Source organism: Perca fluviatilis, chromosome 12 (genome assembly GCF_010015445.1).
Source record: "Perca fluviatilis chromosome 12, GENO_Pfluv_1.0, whole genome shotgun sequence".
NCBI lineage: Eukaryota > Metazoa > Chordata > Actinopteri > Perciformes > Percidae > Perca > Perca fluviatilis.
Genome location: NC_053123.1, coordinates 18,869,776 through 18,890,577, shown reverse-complemented (window position 1 = coordinate 18,890,577; position 20,802 = coordinate 18,869,776). Strand labels below are relative to the sequence as shown.

General features: G+C 39.7%; 1 protein-coding gene across 1 annotated transcript; it reads left to right on the top strand.

Moving 5' to 3' along the window:
* Window positions 1-4,790: 4,790 nt before the first annotated feature.
* On the top strand, window positions 4,791-17,515 carry LOC120569248 (protocadherin-17-like). Its single transcript, XM_039817057.1, has 4 exons — window positions 4,791-8,372; window positions 9,515-9,573; window positions 9,723-9,892; window positions 16,257-17,515. Exons 1-4 carry the CDS (start codon window positions 5,904-5,906, stop codon window positions 16,832-16,834), a joined length of 3,276 nt encoding a protein of 1,091 aa, XP_039672991.1. The 5' UTR covers window positions 4,791-5,903; the 3' UTR covers window positions 16,835-17,515.
* The last annotated feature ends 3,287 nt before the right edge of the window (window positions 17,516-20,802 follow it).

Genomic DNA, 20,802 nt, shown 5'->3' with positions numbered 1-20,802 from the left:
GAATAGGTCAACATTTGGGGGAAAGCCCTTTGCTTTCTCAAAATTAAATGAGAATATTGATACCACTCTCGTGTTGTGTGAAGCTGAAGCCAGGAAGAAATTAGTTCAACTTGGCATAAAGACTTGAAGCAGGAAGAAACAGCTAGCTTAGATCTGTCCAAAGCGGAAGTATAATGTCTTTCAGGTGGTGTTTCAAAAGTTTGACAAAATAATCGTAATGTATAAGGACCTTTGACCCCTTCCTAGTCAACGCTTTAACCGATTTTGGTCTAACAGACAGCTGATGCTGTCTGTTTTCAATGTTCTTTCAGTCTCTTGTCCAGGTCTTTTTTTATCAACACAGATGTCACATGGGGTGTATGTCATTTACCACTTCAATTCTTCACTCCAAGGAGGTTCCTATATTTAGGGCGTGCCAGCACAGATTTTAAGGTGTTGAATGGTTTGTGGTAAGTGCTGATGCCTTGTGACTTACAGACTTTGGCTAGATGTTCTGAAATCACAGTGGACGTGTCAGACAGAAAAAAAAGCCCTCAACTGAACTTTCAACTGTTGTTGCCTCAAGCTTACAAATATTATAGGATATTCCTATGAGCAGCAAAGACAAATACTCTTTCAGTAATTGTGACCATGTGTTATCAGCTAAAAAAAAAAATTAAGTATGAAACTGTTAGTGGAGCCTCTAAAGCTGTGTGTCAGGTTGTAGAGTACTGAAGTCTAACAAGTCAGGACATGAGGTGCTTACTGAGATGAATAATCAATATATTTCTGGAAGGGTGAGTCTTCCTGACGCCTGCAAAACTGTAGTCTTTGCAACTCAGGCTATTTACAATTACGGGACTAATTTGTAATACAAATTCAGATTCTTTAATAAAACCCACCTGATTAAATGGTAAATAGTATGGATTGGCTGAAATATGTACAATGCATGTGTGTTTTGTCGCTGTTACAATAGTGTGACCATCTTTCATTACAAATTATCATAAGACAGGTGCTAATATTTCACTGTAATTGATTGTATTTTATTGTACTAATTTGTGTTCTGAACAATAGACAAAACCAGCAGCCATGACAAAGTGAAGAGAAGTGAAGGAATTATTTAACATGTTTGACCTAATGACATTTGGGTTTGTTTAAAAGCAAATAGGAACTTGCCTTGTTATAACCCTGACCCCTTAACATTACAGTATGTTGTTCAGAGTCTCCCTGTCATTTATTATCAGAGCAGAAACTCAAAGGGTTGTGTTTTGATTCATAGAAGGTTATGGTTTGTTTTCTTGTTTCTCATAATTATATTCATTATTCCAGTCACAAATGATTGATGTGAATTGATCGTGAATTCTGTTCCAGAGAGTACAAGTTTCAATCCCAATGTGTTTTGTGTTCAGAGCAGTGTATTACACGTTTCTTTTCCGGACTGACACGCAGATGATTTTAGAATTTTTAGGCGGATATTTGTATAAACCCTTTAAAATTCTCTACAGATAGTCACAGTCTTACCTCTTCCCCCCCAATACAGATTAGGTTAAAAATGTATTAAACCCATTTTACTGACCACCAACCGAAACTCCACTGGAGGCTATAAAAATCCCAGATGCTTTCAAGTTGGACTTTCAGTTTTGAGAATTTGGCAGAAGGTTGACTTAGCTATTGAAGCCCCAGAGAGAAGTTAGGCAAAAACATCAACTCCTGGCCCCATACACTCTGGAGAGCAAGGCTCCAGTCCTGAGTTTTGATTCTGAATTTAAATGTTGGAGAATTGGCACATTGATTTACATGCAAATCCACAGCTGGTCTGTAACAACAATTATTTATTCGACATGTATCATGATAACAAGATTTGTGAGATGTGTGAGGCTTGTTTTGTTGCACCCACAGGCGGGCCAGCTTCTCTGCCTCTCTGTGGAAGTCACTCATGATGTGTCAACCTCCAGAAATGCAGGCATAATGGACACTAGTGGAAGGCCAAGGTCTGGTCATACTGTGTAAAGAAAACATATCTCTATTCTATACCTATATTTAGTCTTACAATCAAACAAGATTTCCTTTCTGACATGTTTGTCCTTTTCAGCCAATACTGAGTTATAGATATGTGAGAGAGTAGAATAAAATGTCCCCTGTGCTGCACGCTGTTTTAGTCTTCTTATTTGATGTGTAGTGCTGTCCATGGTGCTGATCATGCAAATGTCACAATGTTGAGTTTGTTTTGCACTAATACCGGTCTTAGGCCTCAGACTATGTGGGTATGAATTGTAAGGTTTAATAGTGGGGTGAGACAACATGACTTTAGCATACCTTGCCATTCTTATAAATTATAGGCTGCACTGTCCGGTTTCAATTAATTCATATAGACTGAACCGAATTTTAAGTGTCATCATTAAAATATACAGTAAATAAGTATATCATTCATGGTCTTCTAACATATATACCTACATAGCCTGATATTAAACAATTCAATATGAATCCATTGTTTCATTAAAAAGGACTTTAATTGTCAGTGCCCGCCCATAAAAACCAAATGCCTGGCCAATCACATTCCTCTGGCTAGGACTGACTGGAAGCAAGAAACATCTGTGACTTCCCTGACCCAATATTGTTCATGACAGCAGTGAGGCAAATATATAATATTATAATTTATAATATATATATTTAAACAAAAATTGTAAGTTTATGTCTTGTGAGGCCCCTGTTACTTGGTCGGAGGCCCGGGGCCCCCTGGGACTTAAGCACCATTGCAGGGATTTCAAATTTGTCTTCAATTCTCTTTGTAGCAAAAATTTAAATTGTATTTACCCCTACTGTACTGGACTGACTTCAGAAGTTTCAGAGGGGAATTTCTCAACATCTTGACACATAGAACTAAACCATTATGCATGGCTAGAGTCAACTGACCATTTAAATTGGGTACTCTACTGAGGTGTCGTGACACATGGATTATGCAGGGCTATGGATCATTATTACAGTATAGAAGACACATGATAGTGGGCTAGAAACTGGATATAATATTTATTCATCAGAATAGTATTGTGGTAGTGGTAGGATTAGTATTCAATAAAATTTACTTTTATTTGTGTTTACTTAGACAAACTTTGGGAAGTTACGTTGTTGTTGTTTAACATTGTATTTTTTTCCTTTGACTAAGATAATTTTCTTAAAATGCTGTTTAACTGCTAAAAGAAAACCTTCCTCTTTTATGTGTAAAATCAACATGTTTACACAATGTCTCATGGAGAAATTTGTTCCTAACAGACTTGTTCGCTCTTGTATTTACTCTGCGGCAAAATTCAATGACTTCAGTGTTGATCATCATTCTCACTCGCCACCATCAGTATTCCAGAGTGCTGCTTGAGGTGTGGTGCAACCAGCAAAGGGCGCAAAAACAGAATGATAAGCAACTTAATCTCACCTCTAATCATGCTTGTGCAGAGTGGTAAGTGAATCGCATGAAAGTGATGCAAAGATATTGCACGTATGCTTTAATGAGCACAGCTACTGTTTGTCATTTCAACCTCAGTGGAATTATAACAGGCAGGATTTTACACCAACATAATAATGTGCTTTCAAATAAAAATCAATTTGTCATGAAACAACTGATGCTTCTGCGGCTTTTTACACCCAACAAAGAAGCAGAGATGGCGGTTCATTCCAGGGCGGTGCTGTGGTCTTATTAGAGAAAGTTATCCATGACAAAGTCAGTTCCTGCAAATATAAGGCAGCCAAAGCAACACTTTAGGATGTGGCCTATTTATTAAGGATATGAAACCCCCTCTGTTTCAGAGCTCAGATCATAATAAATGGTATGACTGTGACAATGTAGATATAGTTGTCAATAGCAGTTCTTTCCTGAGGTTTTAACATAGACGGAATGATAATTAGTTTCCCTTTGTTGTCCTTATCTCTTACCTGCAGAAATGGCCAATTTATGCAGGCTGCACCCTGGTCAGGCAAAGTTGATGCTCCCCAGAGGAGGAAAGCAGCAACATTCCAAACAATGGAAATGAACTCAGGGACAACTCAAGGTTGATTTAGATCCTGAGCAACATGGAATTAAATGAGGAACAGGCCACACAGAGCTTGCCCTAATGTTGACACAGCTTCCTCTCAGAATTACTCTCATAGTGTACCTGCATCCCCAAGGAGCCCCAATGCGTCACTGAGATCTGGTCAAGTGAGAATAAAAATGCAAATGTCATATTGTTGAAATGCTGACTGAACTAAATGTCAGTCCATCTTTTCAATATGAGATATGAGATTGATGTGGATAGGCTATTGAAGGCAAGTGTGATAGCTGCAGAAGGCAGGTTATACCAACAGCTGTGATATTTGAGCTGTGAAATAAGCCTTGCTTTTTTCAGAAGCATAAGTAATTATATTGTCCTTTACAGAGATTATCCTGAAAACACCCACAGTCTGTCCTTTATTTTATCTTGCGGCTGGATTTTCTCAAAACTATTGACAAGGTGCAACACGAGACAGGTGGTATTGTTTTTAATTATTGAAAATAATATGTAGTTCTGAATTTCCAAATAGATTTATTGAGAACACAGCACTCTGAGGGTAAGAAATCCAGTTAATCTTTTCATTTACATTTCCACACCATTTTGCCCGTCTGATCCACTTCTCCTTAAGAGTGACCACTTGTCAAGTCCTCACTGCTTTTACTACATCCAGTCCAGGTACAATTTCGTCGATCTATTCACAATCCCTAGTTCACATCCACATGCATTAGGAGCAACATCCTCCAGCACGTTTTCCCTCTGATGCTGCTGCTCCTCTGTGCGCGCACATCAGTAAATGAATCACGTAGCACTAGAACAGCCCTTCTTCATGCGATCTTGCCAGACCTATTGGAGAAACCCCCCAAGGCAAGATCTGTCACTGTTCACTCATTTGCTGGAATACGATCAGAAACTATGGTAAATGCACCAAGAAATACAATGGTGTCTCTTATAAATGCGTCGAAAGGATTCTGGTCAGATCTCATTGCGAAGGGAGCAGGTTTCAACAGTTGACGCGGAGAGAACTGAGCGTAGGAAAAGCGATTAATTTTGATTATCTGAAATCTTCCAGTACCTCTTTTCGCGTTTTTTTTTCGGGCAAACGTTCACAGGGGCAGTGCAGAAGAACATTGTCCGAATGAGGAATGCAAGAGCACTGGGTCCAATTGGACTGGATTATGGGATTACTGGACTGATTATAGGACAATCATCGGGCAAAAGTCGCAGCCGTGCTATAGATGCTCTTGAATGACGGGAACACAAAAGGTTGGACAGGATTTACAGCTCTATATCCTGCTTTTATTCTACTTTGTGGCATGAGCAGACTGTGCAACACGAGCAGAACCCATATGCAACAGTGTGCCGCACAGGAGAAAAAGTAAATGCATTGTGAATGGTAACATCGGACAATGCTGCATTTTGAACGGGCATGTCAGTATTTGCTGTAGCCTAGGTGTAGATGTCGCATGAGGGCAATGCGCTTTTGTAAGCGACGGTCTAACCTTCACCACAGAGATTCAAACGCTTTAACCTTGGATGCAGTAGGGAATATTAATACTTTATAGTCATCGATTATTCATCAAGTCCCCCCTCGTGAGGAAAAACGAAGCATTTCTCGTTCACTATGTTGAATTTGATCTTTTATTCATGCATTAGGTGTCGTCGGGCGGTCATCTTTGTTTACAGAAAGAGTTCATCATAGCCGAACGGCATGTGAAAGAGGTTAAAATACAGATTAAAAGGCAAAAAGGATTTACACATCGATTTAATACCCAATTAATGTGGGATCGGCGTCAACCACTTGCCTGGTTGGGGTTTAGTCCTCTAGGTTTGCCGTAATCAACAGGTTGAAAGTCAACGATTTTTTTCTTTCTGTCTGCCACTACCGCATATCCAGTTGAAGGGATGCGTCTCTCTGTACCCATTTTCTTTCTGCTGTGGGTTAAAGCCCTGACATTGAAAAATCTCAATTATTCTGTCCCGGAGGAGCAAGGACCCGGCACTGTTATAGGTAATATAGCAAAAGATGCCGGATATGGGACCATGGAGAGGGGGAAAAAATCCAACTTCAGAGTACTGGAGAATTCTGCTCCACATCTGGTGGATGTTGACCCGGAGAGTGGACTAATCTTCACCAAACAAAGGATTGACAGAGAAACGTTATGCAGGCGCAACCCAAAGTGCCAGCTCTCGATGGAGGTGTTTGCCAACGACAAGGAAATATGCATGATCAAGATTGATATACAGGACATAAATGACAACTCGCCCAGTTTTCCTTCAGATCATGTTAATATTGATATTTCAGAAAACGCAGCTGCTGGGACACGCTTCCCTCTGACTATTGCACATGACTCAGATTCTGGGGAAAATGGGATAAAGACCTACCAGGTCACAAGAGATGATTACAATACATTTTCTTTGGATTTAAAAGTGAGGGGTGATGGGACTATATATCCAGAGCTGGTGGTTCAGAGACCTCTGGATAGGGAGGACCAGAGTCATCACACCCTCCTCCTCACAGCAATTGATGGTGGGGAGTATCCAAGATCAGGCTCCATGCAAATCAACGTCAGAGTGACTGATTCGAATGACAATAGCCCAGTTTTTGAAAAATCCTCTTATGTGATTGAGATTCTGGAGAATTCACCTCCCGGAAAAGTACTCATAGATTTAAACGCCACTGACCAAGATGAGGGAAGCAATGGGCAGGTGGTCTATTCCTTCACTGGATATGCATCTGAGAGAATCCAAGATTTGTTCTCCATTGACCCCAATACTGGCGTCATCAAGGTCCAGGGAGAGATTGACTATGAAGAGAATCCAATCATAGAGTTTGACGTACAGGCTAAGGATCTCGGGCCCAATCCGATACCAGGCCATTGTAAAATTACTGTCAAAGTGCTTGACAAAAATGACAACTCGCCAATAATAAGTTTTGTCTCTGTTCGGCAGGGAGCCATCAGTGAGGCAGCACCTCCAGAATCTGTCATAGCGCTAGTGAGAGTAACAGATAAAGACTCTGGGCGTAATGGTCAACTTCAGTGCAGGGTGCTGGGTAATGTACCCTTCAGACTGCAGGAGAACAATGATAATTTTTACACGCTGCTCACAGACAGACCCCTGGACAGGGAAATGAAAGATGAATACAATGTAACAATTGTGGCGAGAGACAATGGGATCCCCTCTTTGAACTACACTAAGTCGTTTACTGTGAAAATCTTGGATGAGAATGACAATGCACCACGCTTTACAAAGACAGTGTACGTGCTACAGGTGCCTGAAAACAACATCCCGGGGGAGTATTTGGGCTCCGTTCTAGCCCACGACCCAGATGTAGGACGAAATGGAACAGTGTTGTACTCCATTCTGCCATCACATATAGGAGATGTTTCAGTGTACACCTATGTGTCTGTTAATCCCACCAATGGAGCCATATATGCCTCACGCTCTTTCAATTATGAGCAAACAAAATCCTTTGAGTTCAAAGTTCAGGCTAAAGATGGAGGATCCCCTCACATGGAGAGCACTTCAACAGTCAGGGTCAATGTCCTTGACGTAAACGATAATCTCCCAGTTATTATTTTACCCCTTCTGCAGAATGACACAGCCGAAATCCCAGTGCCCAGAAACGTGGGTATTGGATACATTGTGGCTACAGTGAAAGCAGTGGACCATGACCATGGAGAAAGTGGCCATTTGACCTATGAGATCACAGAGGGAAACGACGACCACCTGTTTGAGATGGATCCGGTGGGAGGGGAGGTCAGAACTGCTCATGCTCTTTGGGAAGAGGTCGCCCCAGTGGTTGAGCTGGTGGTGAAAGTAACTGACCATGGCAAGCCCCCCTTATCTGCCGTGGCTAAGCTGATCATTAAGGCGAACACAGAACCGGCAGCAGGAGGGGGTACCAGCGCGAGCGGGGAACAGCAGCACTGGGATGTATCCCTGCCCCTCATAGTTACCCTCTGCATTATCTCTGTCATGCTCTTAGCAGTCATGACCGCCATCGCTGTCAAGTCCAAACATCAAGATAAGGAGTCTGGGAATTATAACTGCCGCATGGTTGAATACTCCAATCCTCCAGTGGGGAAAGGCAAAAAGAAAAGGATCAACAAGAGTGACATCATGCTGGTGCAGAGTGAGATGGAGGAGAGAGATTCTGCGAGCAGGATGAATGTGGTGAGCAGTCCTTCTCTCATCACTTCACCAATATGTTTTGACTACCAGAGCCCTCTGCCGCTCACACTGCCCAGGTCAGAGGTCATGTACCTGAAAACCACCCCAAACAGCCTGACGGTCCCCAGGGCAGGTTGCCAGTCCAGCTTTGCCGGGCTTAGCACAGACACTCCAGCGAATAGGATGTCAGTGATACAGGTAAGGAGGATGCCGCACTGTGTTCTTTATCTGCCCTTTATTCTTGCTTATCTGCACCTGCTGCTTTGCCATACAAATCTGACAAAAGAAAAGTAATCGAGTGAAAAAGAGAAACTCCGTCACTATGAGCAGACATCATTATCACTTTTTTTGAAACTATGAAATATATTTCTGCATGACATGGGAACTTAGTGATGGAATGTATGCACGTGTTGTTAATTGCATTTCACTAAAGAGACCTTTTCTTTCTACATTTGAGAAATCTGAATCATTTTAGATAGTGCTCCGTTATAAACTTGCAAAGTGTACAGGTGGCCTGCATAATCAGTAAGTCCTCTCAGTTAGACATGCAAACAGTGTGAGTCTTGAACAAGGCTGCTATGGCACTGCCAGATCCACTGCTATAGAGTGAAAACAAAACCCTGCTTGAAATGTGGGATTGGACAGGTGTTTGAGCAGCTTGTCCGATCACATTACTGAACCAATGTGCACCAGACAGTTAGATGCACACAGCATAACCTTACAATCGCATTTTTCGCTCCCCACAAATATGGGCCAAATCCACCCATCCGCATCCAAAGTTGGCACGAGAAGGTCATTAATAGGGTACATCCTTGCCTTGTAGAGATGGCAGGGTTGTATACATGAGCCAGCTAACATGCTAATTTGACAGCATGGGCTTGTAGTGCTGTTTAGCACAGCAGAATTATCTGTCGTAAACGATGTAAATATCTAGGACAGTCTCACAGACAGTCTCATTTGGAGATGATAACACAGATGACAAGGCCTGGCACTGTCACCAGTCACTAGGGTATATGGGTGTGATCAACACAAACACATTATTGTCAAGATAGGGGAAAGAGGATGCTGATGGCTAATGCTTTTCTCTTTTGCTTTGCCAAGGCGGCACATATGGTCACGATAGAGATTTGTTCTTATCATGCCGTCATCACTGGAAGGTGTTCTATGGATTTTATTGAAACTAGTTAATTATTGTTATAATAAATATATAAAAATCTGAAAACCATACAAGAAAATCTCTTCTTCTGTCTCAATGTCATGTCACTCAGGCTATTGTTGAAAATTGCATGAACATTTTAAAATGGCCAATGTAAAATATTATTTCCCTTTTTTATTTCCAGACGGAAAATTTCCCCTCAGAGCCCAATTATGCTGGCAGCAGGCAGCCATTTGTTCAAAGGTAAGAGCTCTATCCAAAAGCTTCCTGACCAGTGCATTTAGCTGTTTCATCTTTGTATCAAGCCAGCTGACTATGGCAATCAAATAAGAGCATTCACACAGAGGTAATGGCAACTTATGTTTCTTTTTTTCCCCTCCATTCTGCTGCAGCTCAACATTTAAGGATGCAGAACGAGCAAGCCTCCGAGACAGTGGCCATGGTGATAGTGACCAGGCTGACAGTGACCAGGATACTAATAAAGGCTCACACTGCGACACGTCTGCTAGGGAGGCCCTCAAGATGAAAGCAACAGCAGTTAATGGCCAGCCTTTTGAGCAGGGTGAGTGGATGCACTCTCTTCCTGACATCTTGAAGATGCTCAACTGACTCTTGTACCCCACATGTTTTTTTTTCATACTTTATGCACTGAGAACATGCAGCTCAGTGGTGTTTAAGTGGAGGTCCACCAGCCCCTGGATACAGCCAACGCAGACAAATCGTTAACACAGAAGATGGAAATCCACACTGTAATCAGATGCAGGTCGTGTTACTTTGTACTGCTTTACATTGCAGACAGCCTGAGGTGTGTTGCAAAGATGACATGAAGGCACCAGAGTGGAAGGTAGATGGTAGTTTAAAAGGATGAAAGAGTCCGTTGGCTGAAGGTAGAATGCTCAAACATCTTGTGTCTGATTTTGCCATCAAACAAGCTCATATGCATGGCAAAGCGTACCTCCGTCTGTGTCTCTTTTGATCACGTCATTATTTGAACACAGATTCGTCGCATGGATGTCTTGAATGACACGACAGAGACAAGAAAGCGTGAGAGTGCAAAATGACAGGTATTTCTGGTGCAACATGACAGAGTGTTTCCACCTTTTGCTTGGAAAGATTTTCTCAGTTATTATCAGTTTTGCTGTGGTTACACTGTTTTGAGAGGAGCTTTGCTTTGCGACTGAAAATAGAAATGTTAAATTTTATTTCACAAATCTGACACTGCCAGGAGTATAATCATAGATGATTGTCAATCTGTTGCAACCTGGTTGACCTGATAGGGACTGATATATTTAGCTATTGTGGATATAAACTGAAAATATGAAAGCAACTCTCACTGGTGAGATAAAAGATAATAGGGGACTTGAGTGAAGTGGTGGTTTTTCTCATTTCCTTGTGTGAGCCTTGCAAGGTACTCTGGCTCTGGTCATCAGGTCCCCATGCAGTACTTTCCACACCATTTACATTGCTATGAACTGTTTGTTTGTGGGATGCTCAGGAGGGCAGAGATGGAATCACTCTTGCGACTGCCGGAAGAATGTGTGAATCTCTCACTCTATCTATCTCACTTTTGTGTGTGTGTGTGTGTGTGTGTGTGTTTGTGTGTGTGTGTGTGTGTGTGTGTGCTATGAGGAATTATGGCAGACCAAACTTGACTCTGTGGGAGGTGTAAATTCAATCACAATTTTTTTTGCAGCACATTTCTGAATCTGATTCAGCCCAAGTTCTAGGGCCAATCAAAGTTTCAGTTTTTGTACATGCAAGACTGAATATTTACATGTGCAGCGCTGACACTCGCTTGACAGTAATGTCAGTTAATTTATAGACCTGCATTTGTTAGATAAGAGAAATTCAAAGAAGTGGGGCATTGCGTTTAATATTAATAGGTTTTTCTAATGCCTTTCCTATTTGCGTGTGAGAAATGTAGTTAAAAAACAAACTAATCGTCAGATTAAATGCTGTTTTCTTTCAGGGTTGGTCAGTTGAACATTAAATGGTGTCACTGTCTGCTTAGTACAGGATGGAAGATCTATATTACGCATAATGCCTTAGACCTGATCATACAACACATCACCCTCCAACCCACACACTCCTGTCACTCACACACACACATACAGGTACATTTATTGAACAACAAAGCCACTGGTTTGCAGATTCTGACAAGATAGCGCTATTATCCAAAATGGAGACACCACAGAATTATAGTTCCAAATGCACCAACACAAAAGCCTGTGGGTTAAGTAGTATTGCTTTTATGTCTTTACCTTTACCATCCCTTTAGTCTCCTGGCTGCTTTGATACAGGTAATATATGCACCTGTGCAGCTTCCACTATCATGCACTCTGAATATTTATTCACTCTCACAGACACCAGATGCACAGTGGATATGTTGCTAGGCTTTCTCGGATTCTATTTATAATGGGCATGCAGTTTCTTTGTTTTTTGAGAACATGTCATTGTTCTGCTCACAGTTGCTCATAAGATCACAGCTATTTTGTCACTTTGTCATCATTCTATTATGTGGCTATGTAAATGCATTGAACTATATAAAGCCATTGTATAACTCTGTCATTTCAGAGCTATTACTTAACACATTTGTATTCAGTGATGAAATGGAAATGGAAAGCCAATGCCAGGCACAACAGATGAAAGCACCCTAACTTCCTCCTCGTCTTCCGTCTGCCTTTTTGTTTTTAAATAATAGAAAGTATACTAACGGTAGTGTTATACATGTACTTACCCATATTGTTAAATGTAAATAATTTATTATGGTATAGAAAAATTATAGTGTGTTATCGTAAAGGTGTGATTATGACAGGAAAAATAATTCTAATCTTAATTTCTTGTAAGCATTAAGAATTACATGTAAACATTCAGAAATTATCCTTAAATTGCTCCTGGTTATATAGCGAGAAAAATAGCACAATGACAAAAATACCTTACTGGGGTTTTGCTTAACCTTCTAAGCACATACATCCCTTTGCATCAGCGTCATCTGCTAGCTCCTCTGCAGTGGTGATAGGTACCATGGAAATGAATTCAGCATCTCCCCGCTTCTCCTCGCTTATGCTTATTGTTTTGGCCTTGTGTATCCGTGCCTAAAAAATACTTTTCTCTGTGGCGCTAGAAAAAAAAGCTGGGAGAAACACAAATACACAGGGCACAGAGCTGTAATCTGAGGTGTAGTTGCTTCAAAGCGTATCAGTTTTAATATGTAGGCTCTGTGTTGCGGTTTTGCCAAATCAAAGCCATCATTTAGTTGTCCCTTTTGATGTAAAATGCATTTTGAACTCAAATGTGTATTTTCTCTTGATCTTGGTCCTGACAGAGATAGCGCCAAAATGGTCTATGCTAAGGATGTAACAATGTAAGCTCACATGATTATGTAACACGATAGTGGGGGGAAATCACAGTATGCAGCCTAGAAATTAAACTTGTTAACTAACAGTTAACAAGTAGTACTAACAGTAAAAATGGCTTGTTTTAACTTATAGTTCTATGTACGGTTTGTTGCACTACAAACTCAGTACTGAGGTTAATCAGCATAAATTATTAAAAAACAGACTGCCATTACGCTACTACAAATTTTACAACTTAAACTGTAATCACCATGCTTCTCTGTTGGTTAGCTGCTCTATATACCTTTTAAAAACGCAATACATCTTATTAGGCTCATTACTGTTATCTAATTTTATTTTAAACCCTTTAACCAACTTCATTTATGCTATATATGAGACATTCTCCCTTTTTTATTTCAATCTCCTTTTTTTAACCAGTTAATGGCCAAGAGGTAAAACACTGTTATAACAATAAATACAAACAGTATTAACAGACTGTCACACATTGCAAAAGAGTAAACACAAAGAATACACAATAATATGCAATAAAAGAGTAGAGTCAGTATCCAGGTAAAATGTCAACAGGAGGAACTTATTTAAACAATATCATAAAAAGGCTGTTGCATGGATTATGCTGGTATGTCACATTAGCAGATAAATCATCAGTTTTCATGTGAACATTCTTTGTGAAAGCCAAAGAAGGTGGATAGTGTGCACATCCAGGGGTACAGGTGCAGAAAAAAAACCAGCATACATGAAATTTACAATGTCCCCAAAAATGCATTGAAAACGTTCCGACCTGCAAAGTCTTTCTCAGGCCAACATCCATGTGAACAAAAAGCTCTTCCTATGATTAGATTGCATGATACAAAAGGGCACCCATTATCTTATACCAGTTTACTACCCACATAAAAAAACATATAATGTCATGAAAACATTATTGTAGCCCATAAAGGACATATGTGATAGATTTTTCTAGGAAGAAAATGTAGAAATGCATTTTCCTTTAACATTAACATTTCATTATTAAATCACTAAAACAGTTATAGTGTAAAAGTAACAGCCCCATTTTGCTTTTTAAATCTCCGTCCGGTCATCGAATAATTAACTGTTCCTTTTGTCATATGGCTGGAAGTGTGCGTGTTTTTGTGTGTGGGTGTTCATGGACCTGAGCAGATAGTGGTGGCACTTTGCAAATGAGCTTGCTAGCATGTGTGGCACATGGTTCTGGCTTTCACATCTCTTGGGATTGTAGAGCAGAGACGGTATCTTTTTTTTGTTAGAAGTTCCTCCAGCAAACTGGCCGAGGCTGGCAGTGTGAGGAAGGTAATGCTGCCTTTGAACAAGAGCAGCTTCCCACCTCTTCTGGGAAGAGCCTCGTCATGCGGAGCATTCCCCCGTTCCAGGCTGATATTCTCGTTCTCATCAGGGTTAGGTTTAGAAATAAGATCAAGTGCCTCATTCGTCACTTCACTCATTGTCTTTGATATCACAGAATGACATGTGAGCAAGATAGAGGGGCCTTATTTATAGACCAAAGTTACGAGAGCTGATCAGTGGAGTATCAAGCCATGTTGTGATTGGTTATTCTCATAGAAAAAAAAATGGTTTAATGTTTTGGTTGGAATCTTTGGAGACAGATTTATGAGAGAAAACGGATGTGAAGTGTTAATGTGTGACTGTGTGAGTGTGTTTTATATTTTCTGTCATAATATTAGAACATTTGGTTCCTGTGGGGAGAGACACCAAAATCTGGGAGATGTTGCAGATGTGGTGTTTGTTGTATTTTTACTTTTACCTGCTCATTCATTTATTTCATACAGTTGTAGTTTTAACAGGAAACGCAATGTACAAAACTTAAATAAATAACCAATTTCTGATTGATTCAGTGAGCATTAATTTCATTTTGTTTGCATATCTAGCTTAAAGAATGTCATTACAACCTCATGGCAATCACAGCAAAGAAGTGAGAAGTAAGATCAGTCATCAGAACAACAGGACTTATTATTTTTCTAATTAACAGGTAAACTGTCATTTACTACCAATGTATAAAGACACCTTTGAGATATTGCTTCATGCCTCTACATGCAAAATACCTTGACGCATGATTGTCAAATTAATTTTGATAGCGTAGTGTAATGGCTACAGAAATAAAAATGACACCTTCTTCATCATAACGCTGTGGAAATTGGCTCATTCTATGCACTGCTCTCTTTATGCTTATTTCATGTCTACCAGGGTTAGATGTGGTGTGAAATGTAAAAGACTGATTTATGGCATAAAGATAGAGCCTTACCCATTGCTCCACTTTTTACCGCTGACACTAATACACAGTCACTCGCACATGTACAGTTCTGTGGCATTTGGCTTGGTGTTCAGCATCCATCAACTAATGCAGCTGATGTCTACTACAGGCATGGGATAATCAGGGAACCACTTCAATCAACAAAAAGTGGTCAAGAAGACAAGTTTTCTATGCCTCATCAACTGACATAAATGACCAGCCCTCAATTTGAAATGCTACTACTAGTAGTGTTAGTCTACTGGCACTGAGTTAATACTTACAATGTGGACTATATTTAAAGCTAATTGTTTTTCATTTTTGCCAATTTTCACCAAAGCATATCAGTTCATATCAGTTTCCACACATCCAAACGTAGTTTGTAGAAACTGTTGACCACAGTGTATAGTAAACAAGGTCCTCTAGTGGCAAGGACAGGTCAAATAGGTACATTAATACGGAGTGAAATTAATCCCTCAAAGTAATTAGAAATATTACTAAAATTCAAACTAATGAGTGTTTGTGTTACAAATTCCCAAGATCCAACTTGAATTGTAATCTTAGATATTGATCTGATTGTCACCCATTTTCTGAATATCCAAAATAACCACCCATAAATTCCCATCTATAAATTGTGAAAAATACAAAACTGAAAAATAATGAGCCCTAACAATATTCTAAATAACAACATTCTGACTACAGAGTTTCCCACCACTTTCTGATCAGAAAAATTGTAAATATCGCTGTGCATGCAAATTTCACAGTTGTTTTTCTGTGTATTCAACACAAACATGCTGCTGCTGGAAATGTAAATGAACAACACATCACTTCCTCTGCACCAGATGATATTTTCCTGGAAACACCTACACAAGTTGTTGAGAAAACCAGAGGGGAAAAGGTTTCATGGATAGCCTGACTTACTCAGTTGCTACCTTGTCCGGCATGACATTTGAATGATGTTATCATTTTAAGGTTACATTATGAGTGATGTCTCAAATAGAAAAGCCTGTACATTACTAAATCAAATCAATCATTGCTACATTTTAAATCTCCAATAACTGCTGCAAAAGGCTGCTTATTTTATTCTGGAAAATTCTTGTGATGCATATTAAATAACTTACAGTATAACAGGAAAGATACTATTGTTGGATTTGTATATGTAGGATTTTAAAAATAGTACTGGAAATGTGTGTTTGTTGAAGTGTTTTATTATTGTTGCTCATTCTTCAAAATGCCATCTACATTTTCTTCTTGGTTGTTTGTTCTTACCCCAGCAGGGTCCAATAACAAATGTTTAACTGTTTTTGCAGAGCAAGACAAATCAGTCCACTGCACCGATGAATGTCGTGCACTGGGACATTCTGACAGATGCTGGATGCCAAAGTTACGGGTAGGAAGCCAAGCAGACAGCGCCGATAATCGCACCAACCTTTTCATCCCTGTGGGAATGGATGCCATGGTAGAGACAGAGATTTATGGCACCATCAGCTGCAGCAGCAGAAAAACCCTCAGCACGTTTGGAAAGGAACAGCGGGACAGTACAATCCTTGTGGCCAATGTCAAACCTTACTTAAAATCGCAGCGTGCACTAAGCCGACCGCTACAGGAGAGTCCATCTGAGTCCAGTAGTCCCACCAAGAGTAGTATGCCCCTGGACTTGGCCAACCAAGAGTCCAAAGAAGAGAGGGAGGGGGGTTCAGACAGCAGTGCCTATGGCCCTCCAGATGGCCAGTGCTCCCCACTGCACACCGAATTGGAGGAGCCCTCCTACCTGACTTGTGAACTCAGGCCTAAGTCTCTGTCAAGCAGCTTCATTCACAGCTCTGTCATCAGCCAGGAGTGTGGGGGGTCAGATTGTGCTCTCGACCCGCGAGACTCTGGTAACTGACGGGCCAGGTGATCCCGCTCGCTCTCACCTGCCAGGGGTGTGATGATGATGATATCACAGATTAATGACCAAGAGGTGATTTATTTTGACCCACAGAGGTGTCCAGGCACACATTGTATAACCAAAAACCATCTGCTTTGTCTGTTTGTTTTTTTTAGTTTGTGACTTGTTGTGTTTAGGTGAAATATGTGTCCTTGACTGATGTGAAGGGTTTTTTTGGGGAGGGGAACCAGTGCTTACCTGACTTCAAGTGTTTTCATAGTGTACTGTACCTGTCAATTTAGGTGTCTGTAATTTACACATTTCAAGCTCCAATTTTGTGAGGCTGTGGAACAAATTGCTACTGTTGAGCTATTGAGTCCTGTCTGCTTTTGTACAGTGAAGCTTCCTGTCTCCATTTAGTGTATAAGCAAAATCTCTTTGAATATCACAGACAACTGAAATACATATCAGTGATGTTAAATACAAAAGTGAAGTGTCTTATGAACTGTCAATGGTGGTGCAACAGGGAATGTCCCTTTTCATAACACCATTTGAGGTTCCTATAAAAAACAGTTTTTTAAGAATGTATTTGTAATTTTATTGTTGTCCTCTGCAGTTTATGTGAAAATAAGCGGAGCTTACACGTGAATGTGGGCTACTGTACTTGTTCTGTATTTTATTAAATTTGTATACACTGTGTGCATGGAAGGCAATTATTTTTGACTGGTAACAACTTCTGAAGCTGTCAAGTTTTTATGTGAGGGAAGTGAATTTATGTGTACAAGGTGCTTAATACGTGTTCATGACAAAAAGCACTCTGCAAATGTGCCATCTTTAGCTATACTCTGTATACCAGCACATGTTATCTAGCAGTAGTCTAGATTATAGTAAGGGGAACTTAAAAGAAAAATCACAATCAACATTTTACACAGTTATTTATATTCAAAAAATGCAAATAAAACAGGCACTGTGTGTGCACCCAAGATAATATGAGTTGACTTCCTCTGCTCAATGCTTTTATGATAGGTATGCATCATAAGGTGGAAATCCTGCTCACGCTTTTGTACTCTAAAATTCAAAGTCATCAGAGCCGCTGTCAGTTAATGTCTACTTGTAATAATATGTTTATTTATGAATGTGTCTGACAAATAACTAGACATGGATCTAACAAAAAAGTTAACATCAGCTTAAACTAGCAGTTACCAGCGAAGAACTTTTTGCAATGTATTCTTTGATGAATTTAGTGAAATTTTAATGATCACTGTGGGGAAAGTGGGTCATCGCAGCAGCAAAGGCTTGAACAAATAGTGCATTAAAGGTTATCTCAAGTAAATAAAGAAAAAGAGAATTATCCAGAGGTCCATCATTTGCTCTCTTTTTTTTATCAAATAGATAGATAGTCTTTATTGTCCACTGGTTTTCACAGTCTGTACAGGGCCTCACAAATATACATACATACACATACAGTAAACATTAGATTTGCAAAGGTGCTTGTGCAAAAGTTTATGCTATATGCATTGTGCACTATTTAGTATTCAATAAAATGCAGAAAGGGTGGGTGTAGTGACAGAAGGCCACGGTCAGCAGACATATTAGAACAGCCTGATCCGCTGCAATCCATCCACATTTCTTTGCAAACATAGTTTTATTCTTTCATGCAGAGGACAAGGACATGAATGTTGCTGTGACCAGAGTAATGCTATCCATCCACTACATCTCCTGGACATAGTCTATGTACAACAATTAAGTATAAACATAAATGTATGTTTACCAAGATAAATCACTAAACTTAGGAATCCTGGAAATGTAAAAATGTTTTCTGTTTTTCATCTGCAAAACAATCACACCAAAGCCTCCTGTTTCTTTTTATTTATTTTTTTTAACTTAGTTTAGTTTAGTTTCTCCATCTGGAGACACTGACTTTTGTACCCCGGCTCAGTGAGCGGTTTTCAGATTGCCTTGTTTTTCATGAGCTCTGGATAACAGAATCCTGTCATCTACTGAGAGCTGACTATAAGTACGACTCAGTTTCTCCTCAGGGAAAACACGTTAATTTGGATTTTGATTTGCATTTGTTTTGGTGCTGGTATTGACACAATTCCAGACCTAGATGTCTCATCTCAGCAGGCAGCTCTGATGAGCTCATCTGCATAAGTTGAAATACTCTTTGAGAAAGAGATTGCGTGGGTCACAGCAACATATCCCATTGAAATACAGACAGAAACATCACATCATTTTATCTGTATCAGTCCCAGGGTATCAGAACACAGCGGATGAAGACAGGTGAGCAGAATGTCAAGTAAAAGGGTTGAACCATTTGCTGCAACATTTACTCCTCCAATTGTTTAACACTATATCACTGTTTTACATCAGAAGGAAGTAAAACAGGTTAAACTTCCACTTCTGCCGTAATTATTCAAAATTTGCTTTGAACCAACCCATTTGTTAATTAACACTGTGCTACAAGTACAGATGCTTGACAAGTGGTATGTTGTTAAGGGGAGCTGAATGCAGATTAAGGACTAGCATGCGGTGTAGAATGAATACGACTTGTCTCTCAGAATGATTACAGTCACAGTGAAAAGGAATTACAGACAATGAAACAGATCTGTGTAATACCTCCATTCTTCTACATTTTACATACACAAATGATCTATTCAGATGAAAATGAAATGAGCAGTGTAGCATTCAGTTGTGAAAAATTGACACGCTCACCCTGAGTACTTAAGCTTTTAATTCAATAATTCAATAACACAGCCGATTAAGAGCTTGTCTTCCACCTCCACCAAATGCTATGGGAGATGGTTCCACTTGGCTGAGAACTGTTGGTGGGGAAACAACAGCAAACACAACACATAAGCATTATTGAGAGTGTAGTTTTCATTTTAACCGAGAGATGTCATTGAGCACAGCGTGCATGCCTTCAGGGCAAAATGTTAAAATGCTGCTTCTAGGTTTATTTGCATGTTTGTTTTAAGCGTAGAAAACAAACTTGCACATAAATAGCAAAAACTGTACCCAATTAGGTAATGTAAATGTGACGCCTCTGAATTGAATGTTAAAGAGGGGTTACTTTGAGAATCACTTTGTATAATACACACTGTTAATTCATTGAGTAATTCATTGACGCATGCATTTATTTTTAATGACTGAATTTAAAGTGTGCTAGAAATACTCATTGGTGTGAACATTTGTCATATTCCTTTTTCACTAACATTGCCACACCAAGTGACAAAATGCCTTCATATGATACAAAACATGACACAAATAGGTTTTATGAATAGCAGGTTGCTTCATTAGTTTAAATCTGGATTAAAATAATAGCTTTACATTTTGGGAAATATGCTTTTTTATTGCAAATATGACGCTGTAGCCACTGTGATCACTTATCTTGCCTAGCAAAAAGACTGGAAACAGGGGAAAACAACTTGCCTGTCTCTGTCCAAAGGTAACAAAAATCTGTCTTCAAATGCCTCTAAAGCTCACTTATTAACACATTATATCTCATTTGTTTATGAAAAGTGTAAAAAGGACATGATGTGGTTTTGTGTAGACAGAAGCCAGCTGTCTTCCCTGTTTCCAGTCTTTCTGCTAAGCTAAGCTAAAAGGCTTCTGGCTATACAGTGCCTTCATATTAAGCATACATGAGAGCATGATATCATTCTTTTCAGCTACCTCTCAACAGGAAAGCAAATATTTCCCAAAATGTCAAACTAATCTCTTTAAGGGAACTATTTTTAAAACCTTGAAAGCTGTTTCACAGTTTTATACCACAGTGCACAAAGTCAGAATATTTTTAGGTTACTTGAGTTACTGGAATAGGGATGAAATTATCCACTGACAGCTCTAACATTGGTTTATCAGCAGATTTTCTAAAGCAAATTGTAAGCTCATGATAGAAAATGATCCTCATTTTAACCATGCAAGATCTCACCCAAATGTATTTAGGTTATACCCATAGACTTACAGTCAATGGTTATACCATC

Excerpts from the sequence above, each read along its gene's own strand:
- LOC120569248 (XM_039817057.1), top strand. The coding sequence starts at position 5,904 with ATGCGTCTCTCTGTACCCATTTTCTTTCTGCTGTGGGTTAAAGCCCTG. Across the intron at positions 9,574-9,722 it reads AGGCAGCCATTTGTTCAAAG|CTCAACATTTAAGGATGCAG; the intron begins GTAAGAGCTCTA and ends ATTCTGCTGCAG. Across the intron at positions 9,893-16,256 it reads TGGCCAGCCTTTTGAGCAGG|AGCAAGACAAATCAGTCCAC; the intron begins GTGAGTGGATGC and ends CTGTTTTTGCAG.